At 44.2% G+C, this 14446-nt stretch overlaps 1 protein-coding gene across 1 annotated transcript in view; it reads right to left on the reverse strand.

The window, feature by feature from the left end:
- Positions 1–1852: 1852 nt before the first annotated feature.
- Positions 1853–14446, reverse strand: part of LOC306961925 (C-myc promoter-binding protein-like) — a 32397-nt gene continuing 19803 nt past the window's right edge. The window contains exons 20-34 of the mRNA XM_079554885.1: positions 14258–14389; positions 13952–14040; positions 13671–13818; positions 11694–12039; positions 10974–11250; positions 10293–10500; positions 10126–10223; positions 9628–9803; positions 6316–6483; positions 5258–5432; positions 4159–4413; positions 3830–3947; positions 3484–3646; positions 3112–3176; positions 1853–2677 (exon numbers count right to left, since the gene is read on the reverse strand). Coding sequence (XP_079411011.1) covers positions 2541–2677; positions 3112–3176; positions 3484–3646; positions 3830–3947; positions 4159–4413; positions 5258–5432; positions 6316–6483; positions 9628–9803; positions 10126–10223; positions 10293–10500; positions 10974–11250; positions 11694–12039; positions 13671–13818; positions 13952–14040; positions 14258–14389 — 2555 coding nt within the window. The 3' untranslated portion in view covers positions 1853–2540. The remainder of the gene's footprint in view (positions 2678–3111; positions 3177–3483; positions 3647–3829; positions 3948–4158; positions 4414–5257; positions 5433–6315; positions 6484–9627; positions 9804–10125; positions 10224–10292; positions 10501–10973; positions 11251–11693; positions 12040–13670; positions 13819–13951; positions 14041–14257; positions 14390–14446) is intronic.

Raw genomic sequence — 14446 nt, forward strand, 5'->3', positions numbered from 1 at the left:
CAAAAACACGTAGACTATATTAAAATACAGCTTCTCAAAGTGTGGTGCATTTTCTTGTTTCTATTTTCATGCTAGTACTAATACAATTAATTAAACAAAATAAACAGGGGCGACTTACTTTAAGTAACCATTTTAAAATACATCCAAAGCCTAATTTTAGTCATTTATAACCGAGAGTGCAGAAAAGAATGATCGATGGTAAATGGTCTCAACTTATAGTTTCCCCCAAAGCACTTTACATGAAGGAACCACTCACCCATTCACTCTCTCATTCATTCACCAATGTACACATCCCTTCTTAAATCTGCCCTTCGTTCATATCAAGACACAGAACAGACAGACACATCATGTTATGAATGTATGTGTTACAACTGTTTTGAGACTATTCTAAGGCGTCTCTGTTTATGCTGATTTTGCAGATGCTGTTACACCTGACCCCGTGTGTTACAGCTGACCCTGTGTATGTTACAACTGACCCTGTGTGTGTTACAGCTGACCCTGTGTGTGTTCCAACTGACCCTGTGTGTGTTACAGCTGACCCTGTGTGTGTTCCAACTGACCCTGTGTGTGTTACAGCTGTCCCTGTGTGTGTTCCAACTGACCCTGTGTGTGTTACAGCTGACCCTGTGTGTGTTACAACTGACCCTGTGTGTTACAGCTGACCCTGTGTTTGTTACAGCTGACCCTGTGTGTGTTACAGCTGACCCTGTGTGTGTGTTACAGCTGACCCTGTGTGTGTTACAGCTGACCCTGTGTGTGTTACAGCTGACCCTGTGTGTTACAGCTGACCCTGTTTGTTACAGCTGACCCTGTGTGTGTGTTACAGCTGACCCTGTGTGTGTGTTACAGCTGACCCTGTGTGTGTTACAGCTGACCCTGTGTGTGTTACAGCTGACCCTGTGTGTGTTACAGCTGACCCTGTGTGTGTTACAGCTGACCCTGTGTGTGTTACAACTGACCCTGTGTGTGTTACAACTGACCCTGTGTGTGACTAAATCTGTCCAGCTTGAAATAAGAATTAAAACAGAACGCAAGTTTTGACACAAACCAGAAAATATGATTCAGTTGTTTTTATTTACAGACATTTTGTCAGAATTTCAAAAACGTTTTCCAAAATAACACTCATCGTTTCACTAAAACCGGACTCAACTCTGAATCTGAATTTCCCAGTTTGAATAAACGTGTTTACAGTTATTACACACAAATAAACAACATGGCGGCCGTTCATTGGACCCTGAAGAGAAGAGCCTTCAGGTCCTCCACCAACCATTTCAGTCCCCCAGAGGAACAGGATCAAGTCAAAATGTCAAAATCAGAATATCAAAGTAGATTTGAACAAGTGACGAGTTAAGTCGTTCATTTCAATGTATTTCTGGTTGTTTTCAAGAGATCGTTTCATTCTCTCAGAATGAAGAGGCAAATGCAGCGGTTCACCTTCAGGACTCACTTTAAACCCATAAACACAAGTCGTAGGTTCAGCTTATAAACATTTTACACTTTGTGAATTATTATTATTAGAGTATTATTATGTTCAGCAAATTGGACACACAAACTTTGGACCATTGCTATCGTTCCAACCAGAGCACTCCGCTCTCAAAACGCAGGGACTAGTGATTCCTGGAGTCTCCAAATCACTGTCGAAGGGATAGACTTCAGTTCCAAAGTCCAGTTTTATGGAATCTTTCAATGAACTTCTGCAATAATAATTGAGGAATTCCATTATTTCCCCCTGATTTGATGCCAGTTTGAGTTTAGTTTAATGCTTTGTAAAGACTTTAAAGGCTTAAACGTTGGCACAATTCACCAAATGACTATTCAACGCCCTACAGAAAGAAACCCCTTGTAATTCTGCCTCATTAAAGGAATTGTGCCTGAAAAGCATCACAGCTGTTTGTGTTAAATCTACATTCCTTGATCTTTTATGCCATAAATGACTGAGAAATAAAAACACATGGTCCAAAGCACTTTCCGCTGTATGTTTTGATGTATTTTCGGTATTAATTTGGTTTAATTTGTCGGATATCCAAATTTGACTCCGTTCCTTGATTTAATCTAATGTTTCCACATTTTTAGAAACGATAAATGCAGAGATTTGTTGCAGTGAAGGCATTAACTTAACTTTACATAACATGTACAATATTGTGTAGAAGATTCCCTTAAAGATACAGGACTCAAACAAGAACTAAAGCAGGAAACAGGACTAAAATAAAGCATTACCCAGAACAAAGAGAAGCCAGTGAAATATGAAAAACAACAACATTATAACATTATGTCTTTAAAGCTCATAAAAACCTGTCCAAAAAAAACACACTCATGAACTTGTTTGCCGTTTAAAGCTCATTCCCGTTTGTAGCACGAGCAGGAAGGGCGTCTGTGTAAGTGCAGTTAAATAAATAAATAACAGTTCTTTTGCTAGTGTACAGTTGTGGACCTTGAGTAGAAAATGTGTGGAGTCTGAAGCTGCCGGTGTTGAAAGCGTTCCTGTGGTTCATTAAAAAGCTGGTTGTTTTCCACAGGAGGCCTGGTGGGAGTCCGCTGGGTTAAAGGTAGGGCTCTCCGAAGCGCCGCCTGCACTCCCCCGCTCCAGCAGAGGGCGGTGTGTCGCAGCTCTGGGTCAGTTTGACAGAGCTGGGGCTGAGGCGGTCGAAGGCCAGTCTGTACTCGCGGTCGAACGCGTCTGAGCGGGAGAGAAACAGCGTCACAAACAACAGAGAATAAGTCACACTTTTGGTTCTATCTGGCAACATAGAAACTTTCACCTGGAAACAAAATAATAACATGTTTAATCATTGTGCTGATTCTCTACAGAACTATTTGGGAAATTCACCGGCAGCGTCTCACCTTCAAGGGAGACCAATGTATTAGCAGTTCATCAGGATTTAGCAGCGTTATTTGTTACAGCCCAATCTTTGAAATACATCTCTCTGCACCTGCAATACTCGTACTTGTACTTATGAGCAACTAAATATGATATTTTTACTACGAAGTAATGTCACAAACATCGACTGAGACAAAAGTAGGATATTTAACATGTCCAAAGATTCGTTGAGACGTTTTGTATTTGTAATGCCATTGAAACACTGGGTTGACGGTGTTCAAGTGTGGACTGACCGATGTCGATGTTCTCTCGGCCCAGAGCCACGAGACACAGGAACAGGAGGTCTCTGTATATGCTCCTGAAACATAGAAACATAAAAACAACTGAGACTGAGGACACAGTACAGAGTCAGATCAGAGGGCATTGGATTAGCACAAAGTAGCTGCTCATGCTAACCCTGCTTCAGGAACTAACTGTCAGGCTGCCCAATGCAGAAACAACGACACATGATCAAAAAGCAATTGTGTTACTTCTAATGGACTAGTGCGCACTGCTACTCCTACATGGAGGTCAGGACAGCTCATTTTAGAGGCTGGATCATCATCAGCTACATTTAAAACCTGTTGACCTCTTAACCCCCGGCTCTGGTCCCAGTGCGCTCCTACCTCTGGCGGTGGACGCCCAGTGTGAGTCCCAGCAGGTGCAGCAGTTGGTTGAGCGGCCGGTTGAGGTCGTTCCTCTGGACGTTTCGGATGATTCCCCTCAGGACGTCTTCACTGAACGATCTCTGCTGCTCAGGGACCGGCCGCGGGCTCGGGTACCCCACGTCTGACAGACAAACAGGACTTTAACTTGGACCAAGCTAAATTGTCTCCATCTAGTGAAGAATTAAGGGAGGTGCGAATTTCGTGTTTCCATTTTACGCATTTTTTCCTACCATTAACCTCTTAACTCCCACCTGAACCGAGCACATTTTCTCCAGTTTGGCTTTACCCAAATCTAAAAGCTTACTGTAGGAGTTCCACAGCAGATACAGTGGCTGCAGCGGGTCCTGGTGCAGTTTGAGATTGTCCCACAGAATCTGGACCAGGATGTGTTTGCTGTCGTCAGACGTCAGCTCCTGAGACACCTGCAGAAAGAGACAGCGGGGTCACCACCTGCTTTGATTTGTGCATGTTAATGACAGGGTTCATACATACAATTTAATGCAATGCCCCGATACTATAGTTCAATGCCACAAACATAGAAAAAAGTGAAATCGTTTGTTCTTCGGGTTTGCAAACATTTCATCAAACAAATAAAGAGATCAGAGCGTCATCCTGGTCCACAGTGTGTCTCACCGGAGCGTCCCTGTTGCAGTGCTGGGAGCTCAGCAGCAGCGCGGGCAGGTGCGACGGCAGCTGCAGCCTCCTGAAGTACCACAGAAGGTTCCAGAAGAGGATGGGGTGAAGGTCGACCAGCGCGGGCTCACACAGACAGGACGCCCCCTCGTTCTCCAGCAGAGACTCCAGCTCCTTCCACAGAACCAGAGGGCTGAGGTACGGCACCGTCACGGGCTCCGGGCGCTGGAACGACCAGTCTGCGCCCAGCGGCTCCTGACAGGCAACCAGAGCACAAAACCATCCTTTCTTTACTAAATGCAGTGGTCAAGTTTCAGATCTGTGTCCACTTTTGTCCTTAACAGTTTAGTTTTAACGTCAAAGTAAAAAGCTCACGCACGGAATCCCCCCGACAACACTGTAATCCAAATATGATCTTTTTCTCTGTGGAAGACGTTTCAGTAGCTCCTACAGACTCCACACTTTCCAGTCTTGGAAGGTTTTGGGAAAGTCCAGTAATGCGTTTGAGTGTGGACATAAATAACCAGAGTTTTAGGCTGTTTTAAGTGGCTGAAGGTCACCTCTGCGACTAAATCTGTCTTTGCATTTAGAAAAACTGTTGGTTTTATCGATTGTTCAGGCGGAGAACATTTTCCCTCGTTCTCCGCTTAATGAACGGACTTCGCACTCTACCGGAAGAGTCAATACAATGGAAGTGCTGATTTAGATTTCTTGAAAAAGAGGTTTTTAATCTCAATGAGTTTTATCCTGGATAAATAAAGGACAGATAAAAAAATAAAAAAAATAAACTGTAGAAAATGCACTAGGTTAAGGCGGGGCTTATGAGGTTAAAGCAGGGCTGTGTGGACTTAAGTTTTCTTTCTAGATGGAGGGTGGATTTATAAACACCCTGCTGTGTGTAGACAAGGCATGATGTGTCACTAAATAAAACCATACATTTAAACCTGGCTCAATCCACCATCTTAATTTGGTCGTTGAAAATGTAGTGCAATTTGGACAATTATACATGTTTAACTTGCAACAAACTGTTCAAACTGTTCTCTTCATACAGTATTTCTGTCAGAAATAGTCAGTGAAACTTCCAGATTGCGATCTGTACCGGGGCGTGGTGCAGGCTGCAGGGCAGGCTCTCGGACACAGGGAGGCGCTGCTGAGCGGCCGTGCCCTCTCTGACCCGGCTGTAGTCGCTCACACTGCGGGCCATGCTCTGCCCGGGAGACGGCGACCTCTGGTGTCCGTCTGAAGGAACTGTGATGCTCGGAGACAGGCGGGACCTGGAGAAGACAAGTGTCCAGAGGTTAAAGTTCACACGTCCTGCCGAACTGAGGCTTCAAAACACTCAAGCACTGAGCTGGTAAGGATTGTGATTCGGCCTGAAACTTCCCCCTATGAATAACGTAATCTAAAACAGTGAATGTAAGCACTATCAGATATTGGCAGACTATGGCAGCGTGATGAACACATTAGCTGTTTCTCAATTGCCAGGGTCCTTCATCCTCAGGTCACATGTCAAATCATATGATAAAATATCAATCTATACAAAAACAACTGTTTTATGAATAAATATCTCTGAACAGTGAATGCCTTGTATTTCTGGACACTTCATGTCAGTTACAGCTGCTGAAAATGACAGCACTGGTATAATGGAATCCTGATGCGTAGTGCTTGATTTTAGACAGTTATTTGTGTTTTTTTCTTGTCATCTTTTGACCCTGTTGGCTATTGGCAACAAAACATCTGATGGTCCTGCAGTGACGTCCTAATAATTTTAGATATTTCAAGAGCGTCGCATCCCTCTGACCAGCTTTTAACAATTTGTGACACATTACAAACATTGCCATCACCAGGGATGCTTCGATCCAACAGCCTTTAAGTTTTACACAGTTTGAAGTTTGAAAATGTGAAGAAAATAACAATACAGTAAAAAAAAAAAAAAAAAGCTAAATAAATGCATGCAGTGTAACTCAAAACTGCATGACGGATACGAAATACTACTCCAGGAGTGTTTGTGACGAGGGAACAACATGGTTTAACGCTGAAAAAAGAAAATGCATTTTTTATCCTGTAAGATCAGGTTTGCTCTTGATTCTGTCCTGGTTAAGACTTCCTCTCCATCTCATTTTACTCGAGTTTACTCCTGGGTCAGCGCTGGTTTACCTGGGCAGGTTCTTCCCGGGGACAGGCGTAGAGGACAGGTCTGGGGAGCTGGTGGACAGAGCTCTGGAGGGACAGGGTGGGGACAGAGACGGCGTCCCCGAGTCCAGAGCGCTGCAGGCGGAGTACGAGGAGCTGCTGGGGTCCTCCACACTGGTCCTTAAGAACAGCCTGATGACAGACGGGGGAACAGTCAGGATCTCCATTTATCAGCTAGGGTCAGATCACCAGAGAAAAGCAGGCAGCAGAGCAGGTTTAGGACTAATTACTGACCAGTGCTACATTCTGAGCTCAGACGGTGATTGTTCCTGACAATAACATCCATAACATGACCCAACACCTCTAAATCCAAAGAGCAGGTGGTTTGTAGCCACTGCAGCTCAGACACGGTCACAGCGTTGGCCAGATGACAAGACCTTTAGCCTTTCAAAAAGTCCCTGTTACTCTATTTGCTAGAGAAAAAGCCGTAATTTTTACAATTTTGTTCGTGCACGGGGGGTAAAGTGGGCCGAAACCTTACAGAACTGAGTTCCGCCACCTTGAAAAAAAAATCAAATGAATTGTGTCTGACAAACAATCCCAGTACTGGGTTGATGTTGGTATGACACGCTAGGCGGCTGGTTACCTGATGTTTGGTGTTAATCAAAACAGGGTCAATACTGGTCCAGTAAGGGCTTAAAAAGTCATTCTTTATGCCATGCTTCATCAAAGGGTTAAAATCGTCAATAAAAACACGAGAGCATTAACACAAACCTCCGCCAAAGCGGTCAAAAACCTGTTTGCCCTTCTGGGTCAACACCTGTCTCAGCATTGACTGCCCCGGCCTATCTGCACGCGGCAACAGCGCCACCCAGTGTACACACACACATACACACACATTTGGCTCCTATAATCACCAGCACTAAATAAACTGAGAAGCGGAGTGCATGGAGCAGGGGCGGAGCTGACACAGGCAGCAGAGGGACAGGGGCCCCACTGGGAAACACGTACACAGGACTTTCACAGTACAATAAATAAAAGTAATTTCCTTTTTTTGTTAGGAAAATAATAATGATGTAGACAGTTCTGTTTTCATCACTGTACAAGGCTAATTTAAACAGCATATTATTGACAATTGAAAATACACCAGACTGCTGTGTGCGCTCGAATCATTTGGAACTGCACAGCAGCCTGGGAACCACGGCCGAAATTTTCGCATGGATTTGGGACCAATCACAGAACAAGGAGGGACGGCAAAACGATGACGCGCTATTCGATGTACGGGAGCTTGAAGTTTATTTACGGATAAAATTTGTTTTAAAAAGTGTATTTACGGATCCAACATGACAGCAGCAGACGCAACCGTGTTCTAAATAGTTTAGCACGGAAGTTTACAGGGTGTACATCATCTGATACAATGATACGATTGGCTGTGGTTACTGCAGACACATATGATGGACATTTGTAGTGCCCAATAAACGGATATGGACGATCATAAACCAACAAGTGCTGCACACGCAACCACAAAAACAATAAAACCAAAACAATACAAATGAGCTCTACCGCTAGATGAGTATAAAACATTAAATAGAAATTAAACAGTTTAAAAGAATAAATATACATAAAAACACATTAAAAACTATAAATAAGAATAAAACTCAACAAAATAAATAAAAAGACACAGGGGACCACACAACTTACGCAGTGCTAAAAGCCAGAGAATAAAAGTGAGTCTTAAGACAAGATTTAAAACACTCCGCGGTGATGTGGAGGGGTAGAGTGTTCTCCATTGTCGGCCCTAAGCTGTGGAACACTCTGCCCCTCCGCATCTGTGCACAAAAGCGTGCAAACTTGCTCAAAAAGATTAAAAGATTTTTAAAAAACGGCTTAACTTTGGATAAAAGACAAAGATGATAAAAACCCGATTTTAAAACGCCATTGATCTGTTTATCAATTTTAAAATCCCTGTCTATGGTGACCCCAAGGCTGATGACTTTGGGACGCAAATAATTTTCTAGTGATCCCAAGTCCGTGAGGGAAGATCCAAATGCCATGTTTTTCCCTCATTTAGTTTTAAAAATTCTGGGCTAACCAAGCCTTGACGTCACCTAGACAGTCGAGCAGGGGTGTTAGGGGGGTCATTCTTGGCAATGGGAATGTAAATTTGACAGTCATCTGCGTAGAGCTGGCAAGACATGCCGTGCTTCTTAAAAATCTCTCCAAGTGGGAGGAGGTACAGTATAAAGCAAAAAGAATGGGTCCAAGGATAGATCCCTGGGGGACTCCACAGTGAAGCAGGACAGAGATATTGACCTAATGTAGCGTAAAGTCCACTTTAACCACTGTTCGTGCACAATATCAAGTGTCAAATAAGTTGTTTCAAATAAGTAAGAATCCAGTATGTGTGTCTCTCTGAGTTTGGTTTGACCAAGAACTGAATATGTTATTTCTTGTACAACAATGGGCTGTTCAGCAGACGGCCAATTGTTGCTTTAGACCAGGCCTTCTCAAACTCCGGACTCAGGTCCAGATGCTGACCTCCAGGCTATCTGGTCCAGACCCCAGCTTGTTGCGTTACTATAAGTGCAGTTTCAGTTTGGGCCAGTAGGGGCAGCATATAAAGCGGCGCACACACTGCTGGAATGACTATAACATTCATGGTTGAGTGGGGTACAAAGAACTCTACTCACAGCTGTGAGTGATGCACATTTAGATCAGTTACTTTTGTAGCACGTTTCAGAACCTCACAGACAACAGTGTCATGACTCTGTTTAGAACTGTGTGCCTCATTATAGGACTGCTCTTTACTTTCTTTTTCTTTTTTTTAAATAAATACCAATATGATGCATTTTTTGCTCATGTTAAAATGCACTCGGATGAATAAGTGATTTCATTTACAAATGCATTTTACATTTTTACTATTTCAGTGTTTACAGTTTTAGTGCAATCAGAATTTTTTTTCAGATCTTTGACTTCTGTGAATATTATTTTTCTGACCTTTTGGTTTCAAGTCTGGGAACTCCTGCTCTAGACGCTCAAACTCTGTAGCAAACCATTTTCCTGACACTCTGAGCTAATAAGGCTTTGAGATGCTTGCTCGCTAAACTATTTATCTAGTTTTATAGCACACGTAGATCACAACAGGCTAAACATTTAACAAAAGACAAGTCCGATTTCACACATGGGAACATTATATTAACATTATAGCCTGTTGGAGCCTCTCCTCAAGATGTTGCCGTTACCTCCCGGGCCCTCGGCAGTGCAGCGGCGCTCCATTTTAGAGGACAAGTCAGATGTGACACATGAGAACATTATAGCCTCTGTCTGAGCCGTTACCTGCCGGGCCCCCGGTAGTCCCGGATCTCCACGTTGAGAAGGGGCAGGAAGGGGCAGCCGCAGACGGGGCAGGACGAGTTGAGGTTGGAGTCGTCTGCGCTCCATCCTGACATGATCTCCTCATCGTAGACCAGAGCGTTACAGGAGGTGCACAGGGAGCAGCTGGAGATCAGGACCTGCAGCACACACAGCTTTATCATTTAAGTGAAGATGCCACAGATGTAGATCTCCAACCCACGCTCCCATTTCCTTTAATTTGCTTGAAATAAATACATACTGGCAATTATTTATACGTTTAAGTACATTTGTGGGGCCACAGTTTTAGACCTGACTACAGCAGGCAGACGGGGAGCTTCAAGGAAAAATGGTTGGGAACCACTGGCTTAGAATAATGCAAGAATAAGTCCCACTGCAGCCTGTGAACTCCCTCCAACAGCTGCCCTGAACCACTAAACGTTCCCTTGCTCCCGATATCTCACCCTGATGGAGTGAACTCACCTCGATGGCGAACTGGCTGAAGATGCTGGTGTTGCTGGTGTACTGAGAGGAACACACCTCAGATCTGTCGGCTAAACCCGGAGGAGAGAGGAGCTTCCCTGGAACATGAACAGAACGTCACAAACCCAGGTCTCTGTTACCGCTGAGGCCTGGTGAACGAGGCTGACCTGAGATTTGTGGAGGGGGTTTTCTGGTGGGACTGCACACCGGGCTTCTCTTCGGAGACACACTCGGTGTCAGAACCGGAGCGGGAGACCCCAACAGGACCCGAGATCCTGGGGTTAGAGAGCCCGGCGTGGGGCCGTTCTTCAGCCCTGAGGCCCTCGTCTGGTCTGGGTCTAAACTGTCTGGGTCGGGGGCAGAGAGGTCGTCTTCCTGAAGGGGGCAGTGAAGAGAATGCTTTCGGCACAGTTCGATATGTGTTTCGATATGGTCACAACTTCGATTTGATACTACATTTAATGTGCTGAACAGGAAATAAAAGTTCTGATTTTTGGCAGTGTCTCAGTCTGTCACGTCTCACGTCAATTTGATTCCTTTAGATTGGGCTAATATCATTATACTTTTTTCTCTTTTTTTACCGGGGTAAAAGTGTAACTAAAAAAAAAGGTTTTAATTAAAATAACCCTAAATAAAAATGTTCATATAACGTCTTGTGAACATTTAGACAGAACTGTAAAGGTTTGGTGAAATTGTGTGTATTCGTGAATACAGTTTTCCTCAGAATCATCGGGCCCCACACCTCATTTACACCGAGTACATTATGTTCATCCTGCTCATCACGGACATCACTCTAACATGATAGCCCTGTGTTGGAGGAGTTCTGTTGCCTACAGGTGGCGCTGTACCTGTGCGCTCCCAGGCGTAGACAGACGCAGGTACCAGCGGCTCGCCTTGTCCACCACCTCTCTGGACGCCGACACCACGCTGCTGCGGAACAGGTCCAGGCGGGGCGTGAGCAGAGTGTCCAGGGCGAAGGAGGAGGAAGAGGAGGAGGAGCTGAGGGGGGACACCAGGCTGCTGCTGCGGGAGGGGGCGGGGCTCGGGCTGTGTCGCCGCGGAGACCGCTGACAGGCGGGGCCAGAGTCGGGCTGAAAAGTCAGCGAGCGAGGGACTCTGGGAGACCTGGAGGAAGAAATATGTTTGAGTTAGTTTTAAACCAAGACTAAGGCCCAACCTCAGTTCTCTTTTCTACCCCTCTCTTCTACACCTTAAAACGGAGCAATAGCAAAGTATTGAAAGTTTAGGAAAAAAACTCAAAATTCGCAGCAGCAAAACAAAAACATACAATTCACATTTACAGCAATTGATTATTTTAATTGTTGCACTAAGTAAATGTGTGTTAAAACTGCTTATTGAAGATGTTGATGAATTTATTTATATTTCACAGCTTGTTTCAGTGTTTACTCAAACTCCGCCTACCCCTCCATTCAGAGTCCGCATCGGAAAAAGCTCTGCTAAACAGAATTGGGACACCACCTTGTCTCTCGTGAATGCGCAAAAGAGAAGGGAAGGGCAAAGGGCTAATAGGGAGAATTGAGATACAGACATGCATATCCCCTCCTGACCTGCGGGGGCTGCCCACGTGCTCCATGTACATCTCTATCTCTCGGGCGAGTCTGCGGTCGCTGTTCGCCTCCTCCTCCTCCTCTTCCACGTCTTCTCTGGTGCGCTGCTCCTGACTCACTTCCTCCTCTGAGGTTTTGGCGAACAGAGACAGAGGGTCGTTTCCCGCTTCGATCCCCGTTCGCGTCACAGTGACGCCGGCGTAACTCACACTGCGCCCCACAGCTTTTTTACGAAGCGGTTTGGCTTCCAGGTCGATGTCCTCCAAGTCAAAGATGGCGTCCGAAACATTCTGTTCCTCGTCGCTGGAGTCTTCCTCATTGATCTCCGCCTGATGTCGCGGAGGAGCTGCGAGAAAATCACAAAACAGTGTTGAAATGTATCTGGACTCGGCAAAAACTATTTTAGATTGAGCCACAGTTGGACTAAAACTATCACATTCAGAAATGACAAAAAAAAGGTTTTAGTCTAGTTTTAGTAAGTTTCATAGTATTTCAACAAATCAATTTAAATCAATAAGTGACCTATTGGAAATGTGGATGAAGGCTGAAGGTCATATGAAGCTTGTGACAGATTCCTCCACAAAAGGCAGACATGTCCTGATTGTGAACAGGGCTTTTCATCGCTTCCAAGACGTTTATTAACTTTTGTTCATCAATATGCTTTCTGGGTTCAGACGCTATGTCAGGGATCTCCAACAAGTAGCTCTCCAGCCCTTTTGTGGTCGCTCGCCAAAGACTCAAGTCATTTTCGTTGAAATATCATCTTAGCTTCTAATTCTCCAGGGTGAACTCCACCTAAAAGCATTTTACACAAATGTCTTTGAAGTTCTAAAGTTTCCAACGTTTAGATTCTGTCAGTCTGTTCTGCTCTGACTGTGAACGAACATGTTCTAATGGGTTTGTCTCTTCAACGAAAACTTGTCCTGCTTTAGTCAAAGAGCTTTTTGTTTTTAGCTCGTCACCGTCACTTTATTGTAGACAAAAAAAATCAACATCATCATCATTGTTAGCAGCAGAAGGAAGTCAAATTTAATGCTTTTTAATGTCATTTAATGCCCAAAAACTACAGTTTAAAGGTGCACTATGCAACTTTTTATGTGAAAATCATTGTGCATAGTGCACCTTTAATGCCACAAACGCAGATAGAAAGTGGAACATATTTAATTTCTTAAGATTTGCAAACATTCATTCAACATCAAATGGAGGAAAGAGAATTGAACAATTAGCACAGCTTTTGAGTAAAAAATGTGTCACTTTCAGCCAAAACTGCAAATGAACATGATTTAGACCATCATCATCATTGTGGTCTTTTCAATGAACTAATACAGTAAAAACGTTTGAGCAAAGTCCTAATTTTCCAGTAAATTTAGATTAATTGCCAGTTTGAAACCAATTTTTGTTTTTAAATGACACTGAAGGCCATGATTTTGGCACAATTCCTTCAAGGACTTTTAATGCTTTTTAATGCCGTGTGCAAATCCTGAACTCTTATCGGGCCTAATCTCCTCTAGAGTTTTGCCAGATTTAAATTAGCCTTTTCCAATCCTTTAGAGAAATGTACAGTGGGAGGAAAAAGTAAGTACACCGTTTGGAATTTCTCACTTATATTTTATTATATTTTTATTGGCCATAACATGTAAACATTCACAGGGGTTCACTTACTTATTCCATGCATGCAGGAATAATATAAAATGTAAATATTTGTGTGGTATTAGTTCAAGCAGACACTGTTTACTGTTTCTGGTGATTTTAATAGAGATCGGACCACATTTTGTCACTAATTTTGGCAGATATTGGAGAAATTCCAAACGGTTTACTCACTTTTTCCTCCCACTGTATAGCAGTGTTCTCTTCTCTAGTTCTGAGGGGCGTGACTGACAGGTGTATTAACCAAACAGAGAAACACATGGTCTGAACTCAACAGTCGGACACAATAAATGATAAAGTATGTATTATTTTTTTTAATTATTTTCTCACAGGTCCCGAGGCGCAGGATCTTGGCGTCGGCGGCCATGTTGTCCCGGATCTTGTGTGGGTCAGTCTGGGCCCGATTCATGTTCAGGCCCAGGACTGTGGACCTGCTGTTGGCCCTGTCCCTGCGCACAGTCCTCCACTCCCCTCCAGACTGAAGACAGGAGAAAATAGTCCAGTGAGGTACAGAAACACTTCACAAGAGCAGTTACATCGAGTGTGTCAATGTAAACTTGTCTAAAGATGAATGAAGTAAGTGAGACGTTTGTTGTTTGTGGAGGACAGACCTGCTCCACGTCTCCGCGGCTCCTCCCGAAGTCCTGCAGGTCACAGAACTCGTCCAGAGACGTGCTGAAGCAGAGCCCGGCCATGTGATCTGAGGAGAGCCACAAAGCACAGTCTTTCTCTGAAGCTGGGGCCAAGGGACACACTTTTTCTTTTTTTCTTTTTTAGCAATTAGCAAATCGCTATCGCTAACCCAATTCAAACAGGTCCAGGAAGCTACTTCTGCTTGGCTAACAGAAGTAGCATTTGTAGCAACAGGCTCAGATACTTAACTGCGCTTCTGTGATTTCTCTGCTTGTGCATGTTACCTGCACTGACGGAGGCAGTAGCTGTTGACTGCAGGAAGGAGGCGCTGTTGCGGACGATCCCTCTGTTCGTGCTGTGAGATGCCTCAGAGTGGATCCTCTCCCGACTGCCTTTAGCGCTCTCACACTCCGACACTGAAAACACAGATTTTTATGTGAAAGGGGGAACTCTCGAGGGGAGTATTTGGACCT

Source organism: Gobius niger (assembly GCF_951799975.1).
Source record: "Gobius niger genome assembly, chromosome: 4".
Taxonomy (NCBI): domain Eukaryota; kingdom Metazoa; phylum Chordata; class Actinopteri; order Gobiiformes; family Gobiidae; genus Gobius; species Gobius niger.